The following is a 21,827-nucleotide window of genomic DNA, read 5'->3' on the forward strand; positions in this document are numbered from 1 at the left end:
AATTGCCCAAAGCCGCACAGCTTTTGCCCAGCAAGGATGGGATTGGAACTCAAAACCTGCTCAAGCAGCCAGAGCTGGATGACCCCAGGGAAGCAGAGGTTATGACTCCGAGGTCCAGTCTGCGAGACCCAGGGAGAGACCTTGTCCCTCTCTGGACCTCAGCATTCTCGTGTGGACTTGAAGGCCTTGAAGGGCCTTTCTAGGTGAATGACCTTGAGGTGGATATGAACAGCTCCTGGCACACCCTGCAGGATGCTCCTCACTCTCCCTGAGAGCCAAAGGGCAGGGACACCCATGGGGTAATGGTTAACTAGACCCAACACCCCATCTGTAAGGAGCCTCCTCAGCTGGCCCAGTCTCCGCAGGATGCAGTGGGTGAAGGTGCTTGGGGGTGTCGTGGGGGCCACGGCCCTCTTGGGGCTGGGGATCATCGTGGGCCACTTTGCCATCCCCAAAGTCTCAGACTCACAGGACCTGGACCTGGACCAGAAGCTCCTTGAGACCATCTTGGAACAGCTGGATGCCAGCAGGATCCGGGAGAACCTTAGGTGAGAGGCCTGTCTACCCAGCCCACCCTCTGCCAGAGGCTCCCACCTGACCCCGGCCTGCCCTCCCTCGTCCACCCTGTAGAGAACTCTCCAGGAAGCCACACCTGGCCACCAGCCCCCGGGACGAGGAGCTGGTGCAGCTGCTGCTGCAGCGCTGGCGGGACCCAAAGTCAGGTCTCGACTCGGCCCAGGCCTCCCAGTACGAAGTGCTGCTCTCCTTCCCCAGTCAGGAGCAGCCAAACCACGTGGACGTTGGTGAGGTCCCCCCTCAGGCTTGGGGAAACCTGTAGGTGGGGGAGCTGCCAGGGCCAGCATGACAATGCCCCTTCCCCCCCACAGTGGATCCCACTGGGAAAGTTCAATTCTCCTGCAGACGGAGTGAGGAGGATCTGACTGGGGAGCAGGGCGGCCCTGACGTGGTGCCACCCTATGCTGCTTATGCCCCCCCGGGAACCCCACAGGTGGGTCCAGAACATCCCCTCCCCATTGCCCAGCTCCCCTTGACGCCTAGCCCAGCTTCTCCCATCTTAACCCAGGGGTAAGGAAAAGTTCCTCAACTGAGCTCAGCACTCCCTAGAATTCAGTCATCTCCATAGCTAGTCCTGTCGCCCATCACTTAGTCACTCAATAAACACAAATAGCACCTGTTTGAGGTCAGGCCTGATAAAGGGTACCTGGACACGGAGGACACCAGGTATGACTGTGTCCCTGGGGAGACTGCAAGCTCTGGGTGAGGTGGGGAAGCAGACTCGAAATCCCTCATCCTGCCACCCTGCCTTCCCTCTCCTTTCCCCTCTCCACCCTTCCCTGGGCCTGGCTCTAAGGATCTTCTCTTCTTGAGACTAGGGCCTCCTTGTCTATGCCAACCGGGGCACAGAAGCAGACTTTAAGGAACTACAGTCTCAAGGCATCACACTCCAGAACACCATTGCCCTGACCCGCTATGGGGGTGCAGGGCGTGGGGCTAAGGTGAGCCGCAGCTTCCAAAGCAGGGGACTGGGTGGGGAGAGGGGCCCTCGGTGGGGAGAGGGGAAGGCGAGGCAAGCTGCATCTGTGCAATGCCAGTGATGGCTGTGTGACCTTGGACGCTTCCCCTAACCTCTCTGACCCCGAGGAAAGAAAGAGATGGAACAAAATTTTCAGCTTCGGTAATCTGGCAGTCTAAGCCCTAAATTCTTCTGACTATTCAGCTTAAATTCTTACTGTTGTCTTCTCCCCACACCCCTTTTTCTTTTCTTTCTTTTTTTAAAAAAAGATTTATTTATGCATACAAGAACTGGGGTACAGGCCAGAGGTGTGGGGGGTGAGAGGATTCACCAGAGACTGAGTGGGGATCAGAACAGGTAGATCCACTGAAATACACTGCTGAGGGGAGCAGCAGGCGAGACAGGAGAGGTCTGCTGCGCCCTGTGGGTGGCTCCCTGGCCAGGGATGGAACTCGAGCTGCAGTGGCTGCGGATCGCTTCATAGGTTGTGTCTTAACCCCTTGCGCCACCAGGGAGGCCTCCCCTTTTTCTTTTCAACTTAAAAATTTGACTAAATATTACATGTCTATGGTTAAAAAATATTTATTTTTTAAAGATTTATTTAAAAATATTTTTTAATATAAAAATTTATAGTGGGAGAGAGGAATAGGGAGTTAGTGTTAAATAGGTACTGAGTTTCAGATTTACACAGGGAAGAGAGTTCTGGAAAAGGATGGTGTTGATGGCACCCTAATCCCACTGACCTAAACACGTTAAAATGGTTCAGACGGGGCCTCCCTGGTGGTGCAAGGGGTTAAGAGCAACCTATGAAGCGATCCGCAGCCACTGCAGCACGAGTTCCATCCCCGGCCAGGGAGCTACCCACATGGCCCAGCAGACTTCTCCTGACTTGCCCGCTGCTCCCCTCAGCAGTGTATTTCATCAGTCTGCCTGTTCTGTTCCCCGCTCTGTCTCACACACACACCCCTCCCCTCACCCGCACCTCTGGCCTGTACCCCAGGTCTTGTATGCATAAATAAATAAATTTTTAAAAAATCATTAAGATGATACATTTCAAGTGATGTTTATTTTACCACAACTTTTAAAGACATGCCCCTAAGAACTGCAGAAAGGAAGAAAATAAGAAAAAGAAGAAAAGAAAGGGGAACGGGCATGGCAGATGATAGAGATTATAGAATTTCCAATTTAATAAAGGAGGAAAAGCTCTCTGGCAGCGTCTCCCTCCAAAGCCAGAACTACTTTTTTTAGTTTATGGGATTTTTTTTCCCCCACCTTTTACATCCTGGAGATCATTCTTGTTCTGCACATAAATTGTATCCCTGTCCTTTTACTTATTTTTTTCGGTACAGTTTTTTTTTTCTTCTGTGCTGCAATATACATAAGGTGAAATTTACCCTGGGGACGGCTTTGAAGGGTACAATGCGGGGGCATCAGCACACGCTGTTTATGGCCCCCCATGGCCACTGCCTTCCTCCCCGATCAAAGTCTGTACCATTATTTTACTTATTTTTTTAAAGATGTGTTTTTATTGGGCCTCCCCTGGTGGCGCAGCGGTTGAGCGCTGGGTTGTGAGGCTGCCCGCAGCCTCTGCGGCGCCAGTTCGATCCCCAGCCGCCGGCGAGGGTCCCCCCCCCAAAAAAAAAGATTTATTTTTATTTATGCATACAAGAGCTGGGGTGTAGTCCAGACGTGGGGGTGTGTGTGTGTGTGTGTGTGCGCGAGAATTCACCAGAGACAGAGTGGGGAGCAGGGACGTCTCCATTAAACATCACTTCCTGTCCCCGCTTTCCAGCCCCCACAACCTCGAATCTACTTTCCTACTCTCCGAATCTGCCTCTTCAGGGCACCTCATCGAAGTGAACCATAAAATATCTGTCCCAGGCGTCTGGCCTAGTGTATTGGGCACGGTGTTCCCACGGGCCTGGAATCGTGTCAGAACTTCGTTCCCTTCCGAGGCTGAAGAACATTCTTTTGCGCGCGCCCTGCCGCGCGCTGTTCTTCCCCGGGGCGCCCCCCCCAGCCGTCCCCGCCTTTGGGTCACGGGCTCGATGCTGCTGCGCACACAGGGGTGCAGGCTCGGCCCCGCGCCCCGCCCCCCCCCACAGGCCCGGCCGGGTGGAGGCGGGCCTGGGGGGCAGCCCAGAGGCGCCTGCTGCTGCCTCCGGGGGACCGTGGGGCGCGTCCTCTCGCAGGCGGGGAGGTGGCCGCGAGCGGCTTCCAGCGCGAGGGAACCGTGGACAGGCGCCCCCCCGCCCCCCTGAGCGCAGCCTCTGCTCCCGCAGGCCGTGAACGCCGCCAAGCACGGGGTGGCGGGGGTGCTGGTGTACACCGACCCCGCGGACATCAACGACGGACACAGCCTGCCCAGCGAGACCTTCCCGCACTCCTGGCGCTTGCCTCCCTCGGGGGTGGAGCGAGGTTCCTACTACGAGTACTTCGGGGACCCCCTGACCCCTTATCTTCCAGCCAAACCCTCCTCCTTCCGACTGGACTCAGCCACGGTCCCGGGATTCCCCCCAATCCCCACTCAGCCCATCGGCTTCGAGGACGCAAAAGCGCTTCTCTGGTGAGCGGAGAGGGGTCTCCGGGGGGCTTCCCCCGCGCGCGCCGCAGTGCTCTGAAGGGCCTGCTCCTTCCAGTCAGCTCCAGGGGCCCTCGGCCCCCGCGGCCTGGCAGGGCGCGCTGGGCTGTGACTACAAGCTGGGGCCCGGCTTCCAGGCAGGTGGTAACTTCACAAGGGACAGGTGAGAGGGGCCCCCGCCTGCACTGCCCCGTCTGCTCCCCCAGCTCCGTCCCTGACTCTGGGGTGTCTGTCTTGTCTCAGGGAGTGTCAGGGAAGCAGCCAAGCGGCCCAAGGGGTGCCCTCCTCCTCGCCTCAGCCCCCCACCCCCGCCTTGTTCCCGAAGCAGGGCCAGGGCACTTGCTGGTCCCTGTGCCAGGAACGTGCTTCCCGCCCCCCGCCCCACCTGCGGGCCCTCCCTCCTGGCCTCGGGGCCTGTCTCCTCCGCAGTTCTTCCTCCTGCTCCCTCCGGCTGGAGCTGGGGGCCCCACCAGGGCTGGGCCTCAATTTCTCCCGCCCGAGGGAGGGGCGGGGCTAAGCCACCTGTCGCCCCTCACCGGCCCAGCAAGGTGCAGGTGAGCGTCCACAACCGCCAGGAGCTGCGGAACTCCTCCAACGTCCTGGGGATCATCCGCGGGGCTGTGGAGCCGGGTGAGCATCGCAAGCCCCCGCCCTGCCCCGCGGGTCCCTCGCGCCTCGGGGTCCACCTGCCGGCCGGCCCCGCCCCCCTGACCTGGGCTCCTCCCCAGACCGCTACGTGCTCTACGGCAACCACCGCGACAGCTGGGTGCACGGCGCCGTGGACCCCAGCAGTGGCACCGCCGTCCTCCTGGAGCTGTCCCGCGTGCTGGGGACCCTGCTGAAGAAGGGTGAGGAGGCCCTCTCCCCTGGCCCAGGGACTCCCCCCGGGTCGCCCCAGCCCGCCCCCTCCTCCCTGAGCAGCTGGCCTTCTTGTGCCACCTCCGCCCTCCCCTTGTCCAGGGCCCACTTGTGCCAAACTGAGCGCCCTGGGGGTAGACGCTGGCGGGCACCAGCCCTGGCTCCGTCGCCATGTAGCACAGGGAAGGAGCGCTGGCTAGTCGGAGCCCTGGCCGCCGGGGGCCTCCCCTGGCTCTGGAGCGAGCGAGGCCTGCCCTGGCCGTGAGTGTCTGCGCTCCCTCCTTGAGGCAGGGACGACAGACGAGCATTAACTCAACAAATGTGTCTGGCGTGCCAGGACGATCTAGCTCCCCCAGATCCCAGTGAACACCCCATGGCCCCCGCAGGTAACCACACCTGTGCTGCCTGCTGTAAAGATAAACACCTCAGGTGAACTGGCAGCAGTTCAGGGCAAGGGGTTCTGAGCCAGGCCAGGGGCTCAGGGATGGAAGGCAGAGCCTGGCAGCCCAGGGCGGAGTTCGGTGCTCAGTCCCAGGGCAGCGGGAGTCAGGGGAGGGGTTTTAACCAGGACAGTGGAATGGTAACCAGCTTCCTCTGGCACCGTGGCAAGGCGTGTGGGGGAGGGGCGGCCCTGCCTGGAGGGACCAGGGGGAGACCTGTGGACCTCAGGCCCGGAGGGGTGAGGGGGCTTGTGCCACCCAAGGGGCAGTGGGAAGGAGGCTGCGGGAAGACCTTGGGGTGTGTGGGTGACTGAGGAGGAGAGGGTGTATGGAGGGCCCCAGGATCTCTGACTTCTGCTCTGAACCACCTAGTGCCTGGCAGCGCCATTTGGGAAGAACAGACAGGGTCAGAGGGCGGGTCTGGGGATGTGCAGCGGGATCTTCACATACTGATTTTTGTGAGTGGTCAAATAGACACATCATGAGCTTTATCCTCTTCGCTATTTTCCAGTGCACTGTGCAGTGTTAAGAACAGTCTCCGGGTACCAGGTCCCCATTATCCACCTCCAGGTTTCCACCTTCCCTTCCCGATAGCATTGCAAAGTTGTGGGTGTCTCACTTGAACGCTGGAGATTAGCTTCAGCTGCAAGTACAAGGCAGCCACGGCGCGGGGCTCCTGACTTCCCTTTCCGTTATGATGTCAGGGAATTCGCCAGCGCCCTGCTCGGGTTCTGGCTTTGAGGCGCCCAGGAAACCTTGCGGGGAGAGGGCACCCGGCAGTTGAAGGTGCTGATCTCCAGGTCAGAAAAGGGAGTCTCGACATCGAGTGGGGAGTTGGTGGCAGAAAGGGCGTTGGAACTGCAGGTGTGGCGGAGATGACTGACAAGGGGGAGGAGCGAGAGCCTGGCCTTGCCTGTGGCAGGAACTGGTCTGAGGAACTCGTCTTCATGATTGTTCCAGGGTTTTTTGTTTTTATTTTTTTAAAGATTTATTTATTTATGCATACAAGAACTGGGTACAGGCCAGAGAAGCAGGGGGATGAGAGGATTCACCAGAGGCAGAGTAGGGAACAGAACAGGCAGACTGACTGAAATACACTGCTGAGGGGAGCAGCGGGAGAGGTCTGCTGCGCCATGTGGGCAGCTCCCTGGCTGGCCAGGGATCGAACTCATACTGCAGAAGCTGCAGACAGCCTCATATTGCTGTGCTTAACCCCTTGCGCCACCAGGGAGGCCCCTGTTCCAGGGTTTTATTTTATTTTTTTAATATTTATTTATTTATTTATACAAGCACTGGGTACAGTCAGAAGCGCAAGAGGGTGAAAGAATTCACCAGAGCCAGAGCAGGGAGCAGAACACGCAGACCGATGAGATACACTGCTGAGGGGAGCCACAGGCGTGGCAGGAGAGGTCTGTCGTGCCATGTGGGACCCTCGCCGGCAGCCGGGCATCGAACCGGCGCTGCAGAGGCTGAGGGCAGCTTCGCAGCCCAGCGCTCAACCACTGCGCCACCAGGGGAGGCCCCCTGTTCCAGGGTTTTATATTGAAATATTTTTCAGACTTATAAAAGAGTGGCAAGTCCAAAGAAGCTGGTCTGTCTGCTGCTTGTGCAGACACTCCTAATGTGACTGTTTCACCACTTTTGCTCTCTTTCTGCATCTTTTCCTCAAGTATTTCGAGTCTCAACTCATAAGTTGCAGGAGTGCTGCACTTTTACCCATAAACACATCACTGCAGTCTTCCTGGAAGTGAGAACATTTTTCGTCATGACTATAGGACAGTGGTAGGAGAATGTGTGGGGTTTAAATTTTTTTTTTAATTTATTTTTGCATAGAAGAACTGGGGTGTAGGCCAGAAGTTGTGGGAGGCGGTGGGAGGATTCACCAGAGACAGAGTGGGGAGCAGAAAAGATGGATCTACTGAAATCCACTGCTGAGGGGAGCAGCAGGGAGACAGGAGAGGTCTGCTGTGCCAAGTGGGTCAGCTCCCGGGCTGGGGATCGAACTCAAGTCACAGTGGTGACAGCACTGAGACTTAATCCCTAGGCCATCAGGGAGGCTCTGCATGGGAATTTATAATTATGAGCATTTAATGGTTTTATACTTAAAAAAAATATTTATTTACAACCAAAAGGAGCAGCATAATCAAAGGGGGCTGTGTGGCAGAAGTGGACCAAAACCAGGAGCATATGGTGCAGGGGAGGAGGAGTCTGGAGGAAGTAGGGGACAAGCAAGTACCCCCAAGGCTTTCTGGAGGTGCCTCGGGACCTGACAAGTGCAGTGGAATTGATTAGCTCCTGGATTTGAAGTCTGGCTCTGCTGCCTACTAGAGGTGTGACCTTGGGCAAGTGTTCTGACTTCTCTGTGGTGTTGTGCTGAGGATTAGCTGCACATGGATAAAGCCCGAAGGAGAAGGTTAATATGCAGAAAGCGAGTGAAGAAAGGTTGTGGGAAGTTTTGCCTAGAATGCGTGGCCGAGAGAGGGGGAGGTGGAGGTCTGGAGTCTTCTCAAAACATGCCTGCAGAGAAGTGGGGAGGCAGGGCACTGGCCGAGGTACCTACCGCCGGGAGGGCGGAGGCTGGGTCTGGGGGTGTCCCATCAGAAGAGCAAGGCTGGGGAAAGGAGGATGGCGTCTCAGAGAAGGCTGGGCTGGAGGGGCGCTGGTCCCAGAACCTACCTTCCGACCGCCCCTCCTCTCCCCGTCCCCAACCTTTCCCCCAAGCCACCCCAGGATGCGGGGCCCGCCCTGTAGCCTTTTCTCTCTTCCCAGGCACCTGGCGTCCCCGCAGATCAATCGTGTTTGCGAGCTGGGGGGCCGAGGAGTTTGGGCTCATTGGCTCCACAGAATTCACGGAGGTGAGTGGGCCCCGCAGGGGAAGGGGTCGAGGGGGTTCTGGCGGCCGCTGACGCCCCTCCCCGGCAGGAGTTCTCCAGCAAGCTGCAGGGGCGCGCGGTGGCCTACATCAACGTGGACATCTCGGTCTTCGGTAGGCGGGGTGGGCTGCCCGGGGCTGCCCGGGGAGGCGGGGAGGGAGGGGCTGGAGCTCGAACGGCGTCTTCCCTGCTCCTCCCACAGCCAACGCCACCCTGAGGGCGCAGGGGACGCCCCCGGTCCAGAGCGTCATCTTCTCCGCAGCAAGACAGGTGGGAAGGGCGGGGCCGGGCGGCGGGCGGGCGGGGCCTGAGCGGCGGATGGGCGGGGCCGGGCGGCGGGCGGGCGGGGCATGAGTGGCAGGTGGGCGGGGCCGGGCGGCGGGTGGGCGGGGCCAGACGGGGCGGGGCTGGACCGGATGCTTCTGAGAGGGCCTGGGGCGTGGGACTGAGACGCGGGTGGGGCCAGGACTGTGCGGAGGCTGCATTCTCGGGTGTAAGACCCACCTGGTTGTTGGGCCAGGGGAGGGGCCACCCCGAAACTAGATTCCTCCCCCCACCAGATCCCCGCCCCGGGCGCCGAGCACCTGAGCATCTACGACAACTGGATCCGGTATTTCAACCGCAGCAGCTCGGTGTACGGCCTGGTCCCCAGGTGAGCCACGGCTGGGGCAGGTCGGTCGGGAGCCCCGGCCTGGCAGGCTGGGCCAGAGCCCCTCAGCGGGGTCCTCCTCCTTCCCGCAGCCTGGGCTCTCTGGGCGCTGGCAGCGACTATGCGCCGTTTGTTCACTACCTGGGCATCTCCTCCATGGACATCGCCTACACCTATGACCGGGTGAGCGGGCACCCCTCTGTCCCCCTCCTCAATATTCTCCTCCACCAGCCCCCCTCCTTCGGGCTGCTTGGAGCAGGCTGAATCCGGTCCCATCACTCAGTAACAACGCTGCCTCCGCCAAGTTTCTTAACCTCTCTGAGCATCCAATGATGCTCATCTACGTGGTTTCTTAAAATGTAAGATACTAATGATTGTAAAATGCACCATTGTGATCTCACCATTGGGGGGAGACACCCGCCACCAATTCCTTATAGCATGATGGTCTCTGAGAAACATCCCGATTCCAGAATTCTTAAAATGTGAAAAAATATTAATTTCAGAATTGATTAGATAACAGTATAAAACTGGCAGGATTCAGAGCACTGGTGTGAGGGTGGACTGGGATAAGGGGTACAGAGCACCCAGCCTGTGTCTCCCTGGACAATGCTCAGCCTCCTAGCCACACTGCCCCCGGGCGCTAAGCTGGCATTTGAGTCCTGTATTTGACTCCCAAGACCCAGATTCTTCCCCATGCTAGATGGAAAACTGGCACCTGCCCTGGCTCTGCTGGGTGATATCAGGTAGGGTACTTTACCTCTGTATGAAGTGGGGATTTTAGAACCAAATTCACAGATGTGGCAGTGATTGGCTTGAGATAACACCCCTACATTGTAGCTCACTGTTGGCATACCGCCTCCCACTTCCCACCCCAACCCAGTCACCGTGGGGCCTTGTTCCTGCAGAGCAAAACCTCGGCCCGGATCTACCCCACTTACCATACAGCCTTCGACACCTTTGATTACGTGGACAAATTTCTGGATCCTGGTGAGGAGGGGCCCCTGGGCCCACAGGCATCCTGAGGCGGGGGGCTGAGCTCTGACTGAGACTGAGCTCTGACTTTGTCGTCTTCCCTGCTGTCACCCCACCAGGCTTCAGCAGCCACCAGGCAGTGGCCCGGACTGCAGGGAGTGTGCTTCTTCGGCTCAGTGACAGCCTCTTCCTGCCTCTCAACGTCAGTGACTACCGCGAGACCCTCCGCAACTTCCTGCAGGCTGCCCAGGAGGAGCTCGGGGCCCTGTTGACACAGCACAACATCAGCCTGGGTAGGAACCTGCCTGAGTGGAAGCACTGGGAGCCCTGCGTTCCCAGGGCTAAGCTGCTGGCTCTTCCCCACAGTGCCCCTGGTGACGGCAACTGAGAAGTTTGAGAGGGCAGCTGAGGCCTTGGATCGACACAGATCAGAGCTGCAGATGGGCCAAGCAGAGTGAGGAAGGGCAGCGAGGGGTCTGGGAGGGTAGCCTCATGGCAGGATGCAGGCTGGCAGCTGGGCTGCTGGCCCCAGGGTGACCAGCAGGCCCTGTCACCTCTAGCCCCCTGCAGGTCCGGATGCTCAACGACCAGCTGATGCTCTTGGAACGAGCTTTCCTGAACTCAAGAGCCTTCCCAGAGGAGCGATACTACAGGTGAGCCTGGCCCAAGGCTCCTGAAGGTGCCATGGGGTGAGGATGGGCAGTGGCCACCCACATGCTGAGAATGTCAGTTTCCCTGGCCTTCGGGGCACAACCCAGCCGTTTGGGAATATGAGACTCACAGAGGGGAGGCAAGGCGAGTCAAGTCAGTCAGTGTCACTCTGGAACCAAAACCCACATCTCTTCCTACTTTGCTCTGTAAGAACCCCCCTTTCAGAGGTGGTGGGAAGTGCTTTCGTGCTTCGTTGTAAATAGGAGCTGAGCCTGTTCCCTTTCTCCTGCTAGCCATGTACTCTGGGCACCCCGCACCGGCTCCACAGCCACGTTCCCAGGCCTGGCCAACGCCTGTGCCAAGGCCAGGAACACAGGCTCTGGACCTGCAGAGTGGGCTGAGGTGCAGCGGCAGCTCAGCATTGTGGTGGCCGCCCTGGAGGGAGCAGCGGCCACCCTGACGCCTGTGGCTGACCTCTGACCCCAGCCCTCATTCTTCAGCTCTTTATCCTAATCCTTTCCCACTGTAGTCTCCCCTGATGCCCATAGAGGGTGTGACCACAATGTCCCTCAGGCTTCTGAGGCAACAGTAAGGGTTCCAGCAGTTGTGGACACTCAAGGGGAATGACAAGCCAGGATAAAAACCTCCCACTTCCTGGTTCTTGCTGGCAGAGGATGGAGAACAGAAGATGGGGGTGGGGGGGCAGCAAAACTACCAACTGTGCTTGGTAGAGGGCGGGTGAGAATGAGAGGCCCAATGCCAAGACCAGCCCTCAGGGACCTGTAGGGAAACTGAGGCCCAGGCTGGATAGGGCTCAGTCTGCAATCCTCTCCTCCCATATCCTTGTCCTAGTTCCTCCTTGCCCTCCCCCAAATAAAACAAGCCTAGCTGTTGTTCCTGCAAAACAAGTTTCTTTTATTATCTGGGAATCATGAAAAAAGAAACACGAGCTTTCTGCTTCAGTACTGGGGCTCCGGGAGGTCACACAGCCCCTCCTCATGATGGGACTTGGGTTTGTCCACACTCACATCTTCTTCCTCTGCCATGACCACCTCCTCCAGGGTGCGCCCTCCAAGCTTGCTCCCTACCAACAGCGTGCAGGCCCCAGCGGGCAGCAGTTCCCTCTCACTGTAGAGACCCCTCTGGAACACCACTCTCTCCTCTCCATCCAAGGGCAGCCCGTGGGCCTGGCACAGGTCCCGGGCCTCCTCCAACCCATCCAGGGCCAGCAGGTGCACCACAAAGTCCAGAGGCAAGGCTTGGCCCTTGGGAGTGCTCAGGGCACGAGCCAGGCGGGCCAGGGCTCCTCGCCGGGCACGGCCCACATGGCACTGCACTGCGCAGCTCTGCAGGTAGGGCAGCGCCCGGAGCAGACGGAACAGGCGTGCAGCATTGCCTTCTCGGAAGGCAGCGTCCACGGCCAGGGCCACGCGCAGGGCTGAGCAGGAACGCAGGGCGGCAGGCAGCTGCAGAACTTCGTGAAGGGCTTCCATGGAGCCTGCGTGGGTGGGAAGCAGGGATGAGCATGCAGGTCCTTCACTGGCCAGGCTCATCTGCCATCCCCGCCTCTGCCAACATCTCCCTTCCCACATCTCAGGGTTACCGCCCAGTACTGGCCACACGCCTGCCCCAGGGTGAGCCCACCTCTTCTACTCCTTCTCCCTATCAGTACCTTCCTAATAGTATTAAAGAGAGGGGGAACAGGTCCCACACATTTAACCACTAGCCTGGGCCTCATCCATAGGATTCCAAGTTTTCTGATTTCAAACCCAGACCCTTCTCTGCACCCTCGTTGCCCCACAGACTTGGGAGTTGCGGCCACACCTCCCCTCTTCCCTGTCCAACCGCGGAGTCCCTTGCTTCCAGACCACTGGTCCCCACTTCCAGAACACAGCACTGCAACCCCGGGCTGCTTTTGTAAACTGAGGCTTCTGACCCACTCGAGGGTTCTGAAGTCAACAGCATTTGTTTACAATTAAAAGGAACAGAATTTATTTGCATGCATCATCCAGCCACGGAAACGTCTCTCATACTCGTGGGCAGATGTGTTGGCTGCTTTGCTTCCCTGACTGGGGGCGGAGGTTTAACAAGTTTGAACATCACCGTCTGGGCCTACTTTCCCGCTCCAAACTCGACCCCTCCACCCAGAGGTGGGCAGAGGGTTTCCCCAGCACTTGCTCCACACGCTCAGGGGGTAAGGGCGGGGAGGAAGTAATGGTGAGGCTTTAGGGTTTCTCTTTTGTGACCGGCCTCCCCCGGCCTCCCCTGTCGACAGGAGGATCCCCGGCCCCGCCCCGTCGCCCGGGCTCGGACTCACCCAGGTTATAGAGCAAAAAGAGGCTCTGGAAAGCGGCCTGGCGGGGGTGCGGCCCGGCGCTCTGCGCGTAGCAGCGCCGAAGCGAACCGAAGCCCTCCTGCACCTGGGCCTGCAGCAGCACCGGGTCCGCGGGCCCGCCCGCCGCGTCGGGCCCGAGCCGCGCCACCACGGCCAGCAGCACGGCCAGCGCCGCCTCCAGCACCAGCGCCTTCTCGGCGTCGCCCGCGCGCTGCAGGGCCAGGTCCAAGCGCACGGCGCGCAGCCGGTCGGCCACGAAGCTGGCCACCTCGGCGCGGGACGCGTCGGCGCGCTCGGCCACGTCGCCAGCCAGGTAGCGCACGGTGGCCAGCAGCACGGCCGGCGGGCGCAGCTGGCTCGGCGGCGGTCGGCGCTGGCCCGCGGCCGGCCGGCTGTACTCCTTCACCGCGCGCTGCGGGTCGGCGCGGGGCGGGTCCCCGCGGCCGCCCGGCGTCACCTCGAAGCGGTGCAGGCGCCGCTCCTTCTCGCGCCGGGCGCGCTCGGCGGCCGGGCACATGTCCGGGCAGGTGCCCACGGGCAGCTCGCCGTCGGGCATGGGTGGGCTTCGGGCAGAGGGTGGGCTCTCGGCATGCCGGGCGCGGCGGCGGGCGCTCGCCCCATTCCTCCCGGGGCGCGCGGGGGCGGGGGCGGGGCGGGGCCGAGCCCGGCGGGGATGGGCCCCCCCCCGCCGACGTCTAGGCAACCACCCGCCCGCCCCGCCCCCGCCCCGCCCCCGCCAGCCCGCCCCGCCCCCGCGGCCCGCCAGGCCCCGCCCCGCCCCTCCGGCCCCTCCTGCCCCGCCCCGCTCCGCCCCGCCCCACCTCTCCGGCCAGTCAGGCCCCGCCCCGCCCCTCCGGCCAGCCCGGCCCCGCCCCGCCCCTCCGGCCAGCCCGGCTCCTCCCTCCCCGCCCCGTCGGTCAGCCCGGGCCCGCCCCGCCCCTCCGGCCATCCCGGCCCCTCCCCGCCCCGCCCCGCCGGTCAGCCCGGCCTCTCCCCGCCCCACCGGTCAGCTCCGCCCGGCCCCGCCTGCCTCTCTCCGGGTCAAAAGCCTCAGCGGGCCTCCCGAGATGCACCGCGCGGCAGTCTCGCGCGCTCGCCTTCCCACAATGCGCCGCGCGCACCCGGCCTCTCCCAGGACGCTCCGCGCTGCGGCCTCTCCGCGCCCGGCGGCTGTCGGGGCTCCCGGCCGGAGGGGGCGCCCGGCCTGCGGGGACCGTCTGAGCCTTCGCTCTCTTTGGAAGGCACAGCCGCGTCCTTTGGAACAATGGATACCTGCACTCTGGGTGCCCGCATCCTCCCCCTCACCCCGGACCCTGGCCCGGTCTTTCCCAGGAGACTCGAGCCCCCGCGCCCGCGGACGGTTTGCGAAAGGCCGCTCGCTTGGGGTCTGCGGGCCGGGTCTGCGCCGTCACCCCCGCAGGGCGGCAGAAAGGCGGCCGCAGCCAGTCCATGAATGAGCCTGGCTGTGTTCCACTCGCATTTTATTTTTAAATACTTAAATTCCATATAATTTTCACCTGTCACAATATTATTCTTTTGGTTTTATTCAGCCATTAAAAAAATGTAAAAACCACCCTAGCTCACGGGGCTTACACACAGGCGGCGGCTGGATTTGGCTGCGGACCCATTTGCAGACCCGGGTTCTAGGCGGGGAAAGGGCAGTTTAGTGTTGGGCGCTGCTGCTCCCACATCAAGAAAGAGGCAGGATCAAAAGTGTGAGTCCCCGACCCCACGGTGGCAGGTGCGGTCAGGGAGCCGAGAATGTATTCAAATATTTTTCTCATTCTTGGTCCAGTTCCATACAGAAAAGGCCCCTGGAATCAAGCCCAGAAGCCAGGGCCAGAAGCCAGGGCCAGAAGCCAGGGCCAGGCACCAGGGAGAGGAGAGGGGGTGACTGGCAGTGCTGGCGCTAGAGTCCAGGGAGGGTCCGCTTCCTCTCAGGGTGGGAGTTGGGACAGGTGCAGGTGCAGGATTTCCTCCGCCCGCTTCAGGTACTCAGCTGCCTTCTTCTTGACACCCTCCCGGCGAGCAGGGGACGGGTCACCTGTGGACAGAGAATGGCGCCCTTGCTGAAGTGCCTGGGCGCAGGCCCAGCCCCTTATAGGATGGGTAGGAGGCTAGGCTCATCCCTTAGGATTCACAGAGCATCAAGTGGTCTTTCCCCCGTTCCTGAAGTCAGTGCTAGTCTTCCCGTTCACAAATAAGAAAACAGCCACCAGAGTTAAAAAAAAACTGCCCGTTTACAGCTGGTCAGCCAGGCACAAGCCTGGTCCTCCAACTGCTTGTTTCTCCCTTGCCCCACCCCACCCTGCACCACCCGGAATCCAGGCTTGACCCTCCAAGCTCCAGTTCTACTCACTGGGTGCCCCCTCCAGCAGGATGTGTACCCCATCCCGGTATCCCTGCAGAGCTGCGGGGTAGGCTCCGGCCTTCTCATCCCGTAGGGCCTGGGTGATGAGCTCTGTGGCGTGGCTCAGATAGGCAGGAGTGGGCCCTGCTTCCCCATCCTCTTCCTCCTCCTGCCCTCCTGGCTCCCAAGGCTCCTGGGCCAGCCTTTCAGACTCCGCCTCCATCGCAGCCAGCTCATCAACGTGAACAGGACTGGTGCCTGCACCTTCTTCAATCAGATATGGAACACTCATGCCAGTGCTTATTGCCCTCCTGATTACAGCTGACCTATAAATCCAAGACGTCCTCCGCCAAGTCGCCCTGAACAGCACCAACCCAACCACACCTGGTCAAGGATGGCCTTGGGAATCGTAGGACAATGAGTTTGAGACTCTCAGGGCTTTTTTTGAGGTCTTAAAATTTCAGATAAGGCCCCAAATGTGAAGACAGACGTATCTTCAAATTCCAGAGAGAAGGGTTTCTTGTATCCCCTAGTGCTGGCAACACAGGAAGGTGAGAGATTTGGTGTCTCTTTGGGGAAAGCTCTTTGGGGGGGGAAGGGGCAGGAGTAGGAAGCAGCATGGCCCTCCACTGTCCTGGAGAGGGAAGGGTGGGCATCCCTCCACTCCCACTGAGAGCCCCCATGAGGAGACCAGGGCCTCCCAGCTCCACCTGTAGTACTCCGTGTGTGGCTGGTGGAGCAGGAGGCAGGAGGGTTCCTGGGATACCCTAATACTGGAGTTGGAGATTCTGGTATATATGCTGAAAAGAGATGAGTACAGGCCCCTCACCTGGAGAATTCTGGTGGTGCCCACACTGGAGCTGCTCACATTGGCAGGGCAAGCAGTTGAGCAGCAGCTAAATAAAATGCTATACCAGGTCTTGTGGGGACCAGAGTTTAGGGGTTTTCCCATAGATGGAGAAGATGTCTCATGGGAACCACCTTGACAGGTTCCTGCCCAAGCAGCTACCACAGGAACCCTAGGGGGCTAAGGGGGGCAAGTCAGAGTATATGGATGCCCACCTCTCCCCTCCAGTCCCCTCTTCCTCTCTGATCCTGCAGGGACTAAGGGGGTGGAGGAGGGAGCAGCACAAGCAGAGCAAGGGGACACTCCTCACACCCCAGTCACCTCAGCCAGGCCACCAGTCATGCCTGACGGGGCAGGGGGTGAGGCTGAAAACTGGATGAGAGACGAGGGTCCTGGCTGAGATGGGACCACTTGAGATGGGAACTCAAATGCCTGAAACCGACCAGAAAGCAAAGGGTCTGCCCGGGAGGTGGGCGACAAAAACGTTCAAGGAATCAAAAATGAAACTGTTTCATCACAATTCTGGCCACTTGCACACCCCAGCTGCAGTAACAGCATAACTCAGAGACTTCCAGAATGAAAAGACCTGGTGCCTCTCTCTGGGACGGTGGGGTCCCTGGGCCTCAGAGCCAGGCGCGCAGGACCTGGCCCTCTGTGGGGAGCCTTCCGTCTCTGGGGAGCAGCTGCTCCCGGGATCCTCTGCTGCTCTTGAGCCCAGGCCTGCCCCTTGGCCCAGACCTGCCGGCCCTCAGGCTTCTAGAAAGGCATGGCCACCCCTGCTGGGTGCAGAGAGCTCGGGAGAAAGCCCATCATTGGGGGTGGCTCACTCCTTTCTCCGAGGTTGCTCCCTCAGGCTGCCAGTGGCCTGCAGGGGGCGCTCTCTGCCAGATACAGGCAACACACCCGCCAGGTGATGGCTCTGCCAGTCTCCCTGCTCCTCTGGGCCCAGCTTGTTACCTTCCTTGGAGAAAGGGTCAAAGAGGGCGAGCTCAGCCTCGGTGAGGGGGCCGCGGGCAGGGGAACTGGATGCTTCCTCGGTGCTCCCATAGTTAAAGAGCAGGTCCAGGGCCTCCTGGGCAGGGCTGGATGGTGGGGGGTCTGCTGCAGAATAGATCACAGGGGACATTCATAACTGCCCTGATCATTTCCAGGCTTTCAAGATGGAAAGACCCCTCCCTAAATCTTTGCAGCAGGCATGCGCAGAGACAGGCCCGTTGCTAGGGTTTGTGCCCAGATTAAGAAGCTACAGCTGAGGAACGACGGGACGGATGCCTCAGCTGCTTGGTGGGAGAGGAGCTGGGACACACCCTGGGCTTTTTACCAAGATCACCGCCTTGGGCCCTCCAGCCCTGGCTCCTCCGTGCACCCCAATGTACCTGGCACCTCCAACTCCTCGAGGCCCCTCCTCTCTGCAGGGAGCGGCTGGGGCAACCGGGGATCATCCAAGGGTGGTGTGGGGATGAGAGGGGGTGGCAGGATGTGCAGGTCCCTGGGCACCTCAGAGGGCCGGGTCACCTCCCCACCCTGTGGGAGACATCAGCCAAGGGGGGTCACAGTTTGCAGCCTGGTGGGCAGGTAAGCTTCCCAGGTCCTGCGGGAGGAAGAGCGGGTACACATACCCGAAAGAACTCCTTGAGTTGGGGGCTGTTGTTGAGCGCAGGGATGTCCACTGTGAAACGAAGCAAGTCCTCAGCCCCCTTTCGCCGCTCCTCAATCACCGAGGCTTCGAACCGGCCTACACCCCAGGATAAGGGGAGAGAAGCAGTTACCCACGGGGCATTCTAGCCCCTAGGCCGCTTTTCCTGGCTCTGCCTCGAGGATGTGAGCAGCCGCGGGCCCCACCCCACCCCAGCCATCTGCCCCGGCCCCTTCCTAGTCATCCTTTCACCAGATGTTTACTGGGCATGTACTATGTGCTCAGTTCAGAAGCCGAATGAGAGAGAGGCAGGGTCACATCCTAGAAGTGTGGAGCGGGGAGGAGGAGGCAACCCAAAAGAAGCAAGATAAGCTCATGGCATTGATGGGATAGGAGGAAAGTAAGGCTCAGAGAGGGGACGTGACCTGCCCAAGATGACACAGCAAGTGGCATCTTTTGTAGTTGCACCGCTCTGTTCTAGGTATTGTGCAGAGGAGCCTCCTTATCTGGCCTAGTTCCCCTGCCACCAGTCAGCCTGCACCTTGCTGGGAAAGGCATCTCCGAACTGAGTACAGGTCAGCCCTGCCCCCTCGGGCCCACTGCAGGAACACTGGATCAGGAAGATGTGGGCTAGCCACACCTAGGAATACTCTTCAGCTATAAAGAGTGGCAAAATGGAGGGCATGGTCCAAAGCAAAGTTAGCTAGAAAGGTAAAGACAAATATTGGTGAGTTCACATAGAGGAGTGTAGGGTAAAGAAAATGTAAGGCTTTTCTGCCCTTCCGCCATCAGGATAGATGATGGATCCTTGTCCTGAATGCATGCCTGATGGCGGGCACCTGGAATAGGGTGTGGGCATAGGTAGATGGGATTCAGCTGAGCTGAGACTGTGCTTTTAAGGGCGGCGTCACGGGGGGACGCCAGCAGCAGAAGCAGCTGAAGCCGAAGCCGAGAAGCAGCAGAACGAACGCCAGAGAGTCCAGATAGAGTGAAGACTTGCTGGGGGCTGGAGGCCTGCCAGCCTCCCAGCCCCCCAGCCAGCACCCCTGCCTGCCATATGCCTGGTGAACCCCAATAAAAGACCTGCAAAACTACTGAGGACTCTGACTCCTCCTTTACCCAGTCTGCATGGGATCAGAAAACCCGCACTGTGGTCAGTCCTGTCCCTTACAAGGAGTAATGTAGGGGAACAAGCAGATGAACTGACAAAGCAAAACAATTATAAACCAGTGGACACTGATAATCAAACTGAGGCTTCTGAGGTTAAGAGGGAGGAGGCGTGGGCATGGGCCAAGGAGGGATCTGGGATGGTGGTGGAAAACATAGAAGAGCTAAATCAGGAGAAAAAAGCCAAGGGCCCTGCCCCAGAGAAGTATAATGCGCCTCATTTGTGATTTAAAACTTTCTGATAGCCACATTTAACATGCAAAAAGGAAAAGGTTGTTGTTTATTTTTGATTACATTAGTGTTTTTTCCCACCACCATCTCTCATCCTCCTCGGCTCTTTCTCCGTCTAACCTGTGGCCTGAGATCCCACTTGTTTATGAGTGCGTGCTAATTTATAATTATTTTGCCGTGTCTATTTATCTGCTGTGATTCCCTAATTTACTCCCTTATGGGAAAAGGTCCAATATTTGTCTATCTTTGACTTGCTTTGTTTCACGTCATTAGCACAATCTATCCAAAATATTCTCACCTGAACCTGTAACCAACGTGTAAATGAGATCGTTTACATTCATACTGAGAGCGCACTTGACCTAACTTGCAGCTTAGTCACACCTGCCAGTCTCCTCTGGTGCTGTGGGGGTCCCGGGGTCGAGGGAACACTGGCTGGTTCTGCCTCATAGAAGCCAGTCCTCTAACCCCTGGACCTCTGCATCCTCATCTTGAAAATGGGGCAAATGTGAGATGATAAAGGGCCCGACACACAATAGGGAGTCCCCATCTGTAAAATGAGGCCATCTTCCAGAGCACTTGGTGGGTGTTTGCTCACCCTATGTCCAGTCCTGTCAGCGGAGGTCCCCTGTGCCCCCCTCTCCCTGCATCTCTGGCCTGAAAAGTCCAGATCAATGCTCACCAAACACCTGCGCGCGGGGGAAGGCGGGGAACTCCTCCAGGCGCCGGAAGAGGTTGCGGTGGGTGTAGGCCAGGTCTCCGTGCAGCTTGCGGAAGTCGCTATACCGCTTCCAGACCACTACCTAAGGGGGACATAGGTTTGTCCTAGACCCGCCACTGTGAGTGGGGGCCTACCCCACCCCCAGTTCCACCCCAGGTGTGTGCCCACTGGGGTGCAGCTCCCCTTCCCCCTGGGCCAGAAAGGAAAAGCAGGGTCTGTCTGCAGAGTCACCAGCTGTTCCTTTACTGTTTCCAGGACTGGTGCCCCCTCCTTGCAGGACCCTCACCTCTTTGATATCGTCTGGGTCCCTCTTTGAGATGAACTGAGGATGAAAGAGAAGCAGGTGAGACCAGAGCCGCAAGCCTGACATCTGTGTCCCTGTAAGTCCCAGGATGCCCCGCACCTCCCAGCCCCCCTCAAGGCACTGCCCCTGGCACCTCCCAGCCCCCCTCAAGGCACTGCCCCTGGCACCTCCCAGCCCCCCTCAAGGCACTGCCCCTGGCACCTCCCAGCCCCCCTCAAGGCACTGCCCCTGGCACCTCCCAGCCCCCCTCAAGGCACTGCCCTTGGGCCAGTGGCCGCCGGTGTCCAGGCGTCCTGGCTTTAGGGCTCTGAGTGGAACTTTGCGCGCTTTCTCTACCGTGCGCCTCAGTGTCCCCAAGGGTGACAGGGGGGAGGGGGGCCCCTAAAGGCCCGTCCAGACTGTGACGTGAGATGGAGACTCAAGTTCTTGAACTGTATTGAGTTGTTGAAGCCGTCGACAAGCAGATCTTCAAAAATTAAACCCTTTAAAGGGCTTTAATGTGAAGATCAGACAAACCAATAAACAAAACAGCCAAGTGACCGGCGAAGTCACTAACATTAGGGTTGCACTAGAGTTTTCACGTTCATTTCGAGATATTCGCAGCCCAACGCCCCGACACTACCCGCTGGGGGTGGGCACCCGCACCTCGCGGGGCCGGCCATCCACGCCCTTTTAAAAGGACAGCGCCCTCCCTCGGCCCCGCCCCCTCAGGGCCAAAGAAGGAAACGACGGCACGGACCGCGCCCTCCCTTAAAGGGAAAAATGCATTTCTGTCGTCTAAAAAGGGAGCTTCTGGCGGCGCCTTGCCTTAAGGTAAAAGACGGCCCCTCTCTCGTTAAAAGGGTAAAGGCTCCCGCTGGGCCCCACCTCACCTGCGCGGTCACTTTGTACTCGGTGTAACCCTTCGGGTGGGTCCGCGGGTCGGAGACTGTGTAGTGCCGCAGGAAGTCGTCTTTAGCCTGGCGGGACATTGTAGCCGCGCTGGCGCGGAGCTGACCGCCGGCCTCAGTCTCTTCCGAGGCTCCCCCGCCCCTCGGGTCAGCCGCCGCCAGCCGCCGCCTCACTGGGCCTGCGCGCTCCGTCCTCCGGCCCAGGGAGCGGGTCGCAAGTGACAGCGCAGGTCTAGGGCCTGACGCGCGGTCTAGGGAGCGTCTAAAAAGTTCTCGTCGTCATGAAAGCGCAAACTAAGGGATTCACGAGCTCGATCTGGGAGGACGCCCCGAGCCGCCTCCCGCCCGCCCGCGGGCCGACCCGGTTCCCTTTTTCCGTGCAGCGACTCGACTTTCACTGTGCCCGATTTGTACCAAACGTGTCCTTTTCTCCCTCCATAGCATTCGCGGATTTCATGCTTTTGGAAAAGTGGGGGAAGCCAAAAGGACCCCGGAGAAGCAGGTGGCGGCGGGGGGTCGGGGTCGCACCCACTGGAGTTTCTTTCTGGAAAGAACCTGCATGAACCTGCGCCGCGGGTGCTTCTTTTTACCTTCGCGGGTCTGCGCGCTCTGGCTGGCGCTGGATCTGTGTTCCAGGCGGCTCTCGGGTGCCTGCAGCCCTGCGCCGCCGACCCCGGAGTCTCAGGTGCAGGTGCCCCTCCTCACCTGGCCCCGGGCAGGGGTCGCTCTCCTGAGACCTCGCTCGAATCTCCGCCGAGGGACGGAGGGCACACCCTGGCAGCCCCGCGGCT

General features: G+C 59.6%; 3 protein-coding genes across 5 annotated transcripts; 1 reads left to right on the forward strand and 2 right to left on the reverse strand.

The window, feature by feature from the left end:
* Positions 1-256: 256 nt before the first annotated feature.
* On the forward strand, positions 257-11,493 carry NAALADL1 (N-acetylated alpha-linked acidic dipeptidase like 1). The gene is made up of 18 exons (XM_037517610.2): positions 257-548; positions 631-803; positions 888-1,009; positions 1,395-1,517; positions 3,817-4,100; positions 4,174-4,278; positions 4,660-4,745; positions 4,844-4,963; positions 8,183-8,268; positions 8,336-8,399; positions 8,489-8,556; positions 8,847-8,938; positions 9,028-9,118; positions 9,841-9,922; positions 10,027-10,200; positions 10,274-10,361; positions 10,468-10,560; positions 10,852-11,493. Exons 1-18 carry the CDS (start codon positions 367-369, stop codon positions 11,036-11,038), a joined length of 2,220 nt encoding a protein of 739 aa, XP_037373507.1. The 5' UTR covers positions 257-366; the 3' UTR covers positions 11,039-11,493.
* SAC3D1 (SAC3 domain containing 1) lies at positions 11,449-13,496 on the reverse strand. Its single transcript, XM_037517609.2, has 2 exons — positions 12,876-13,496; positions 11,449-12,056 (listed from the first exon to the last, which is right to left on the reverse strand). The coding sequence occupies exons 1-2, from the start codon at positions 13,447-13,449 to the stop codon at positions 11,518-11,520; spliced, it is 1,113 nt and encodes a 370-aa protein (XP_037373506.1). The 5' UTR covers positions 13,450-13,496; the 3' UTR covers positions 11,449-11,517.
* An 841-nt stretch (positions 13,497-14,337) lies between these two features.
* On the reverse strand, positions 14,338-21,184 carry SNX15 (sorting nexin 15). Of its 3 annotated transcripts, none has more exons than XM_037517612.2 (8): positions 21,019-21,184; positions 20,129-20,164; positions 19,804-19,924; positions 17,710-17,825; positions 17,467-17,614; positions 17,048-17,188; positions 15,253-15,510; positions 14,338-14,937 (listed from the first exon to the last, which is right to left on the reverse strand). In XM_037517612.2, exons 1-8 carry the CDS (start codon positions 21,115-21,117, stop codon positions 14,831-14,833), a joined length of 1,026 nt encoding a protein of 341 aa, XP_037373509.1. In that variant the 5' UTR covers positions 21,118-21,184; the 3' UTR covers positions 14,338-14,830. The 3 variants fall into 3 exon arrangements, with proteins under 3 accessions (XP_037373509.1, XP_037373508.1, XP_037373510.1); XM_037517611.2 differs by having other exon boundaries at positions 17,048-17,191; XM_037517613.2 differs by lacking the exon at positions 15,253-15,510 and having other exon boundaries at positions 17,048-17,191.
* Between the last annotated feature and the right edge of the window lie 643 nt (positions 21,185-21,827).

This window comes from Talpa occidentalis, unplaced genomic scaffold (genome assembly GCF_014898055.3).
Source record: "Talpa occidentalis isolate TD23 unplaced genomic scaffold, MPIMG_talOcc4v2.1 talOcc4.17, whole genome shotgun sequence".
NCBI classification, from domain to species: Eukaryota; Metazoa; Chordata; class Mammalia; order Eulipotyphla; family Talpidae; genus Talpa; species Talpa occidentalis.

What these genes read in the sequence shown, in the direction of transcription:
- SNX15 (XM_037517611.2), bottom strand. Translation starts at nt 21,117, where the DNA reads ATGTCCCGCCAGGCTAAAGACGACTTCCTGCGGCACTACACAGTCTCC. An exon ending in AGTACAAAGTGACCGCGCAG is followed by an intron (nt 20,165 to 21,018) that starts GTGAGGTGGGGC and finishes TTTCATCCTCAG; the next exon opens with TTCATCTCAAAGAGGGACCC. An exon ending in ACCCAGACGATATCAAAGAG is followed by an intron (nt 19,925 to 20,128) that starts GTGAGGGTCCTG and finishes TGTCCCCCTTAG; the next exon opens with GTAGTGGTCTGGAAGCGGTA.
- SAC3D1 (XM_037517609.2), bottom strand. Translation starts at nt 13,449, where the DNA reads ATGCCCGACGGCGAGCTGCCCGTGGGCACCTGCCCGGACATGTGCCCG. An exon ending in CTTTTTGCTCTATAACCTGG is followed by an intron (nt 12,057 to 12,875) that starts GTGAGTCCGAGC and finishes CCACCCACGCAG; the next exon opens with GCTCCATGGAAGCCCTTCAC.
- NAALADL1 (XM_037517610.2), top strand. Translation starts at nt 367, where the DNA reads ATGCAGTGGGTGAAGGTGCTTGGGGGTGTCGTGGGGGCCACGGCCCTC. An exon ending in CGTGGACATCTCGGTCTTCG is followed by an intron (nt 8,400 to 8,488) that starts GTAGGCGGGGTG and finishes CTCCTCCCACAG; the next exon opens with CCAACGCCACCCTGAGGGCG. An exon ending in GGACAAATTTCTGGATCCTG is followed by an intron (nt 9,923 to 10,026) that starts GTGAGGAGGGGC and finishes TCACCCCACCAG; the next exon opens with GCTTCAGCAGCCACCAGGCA.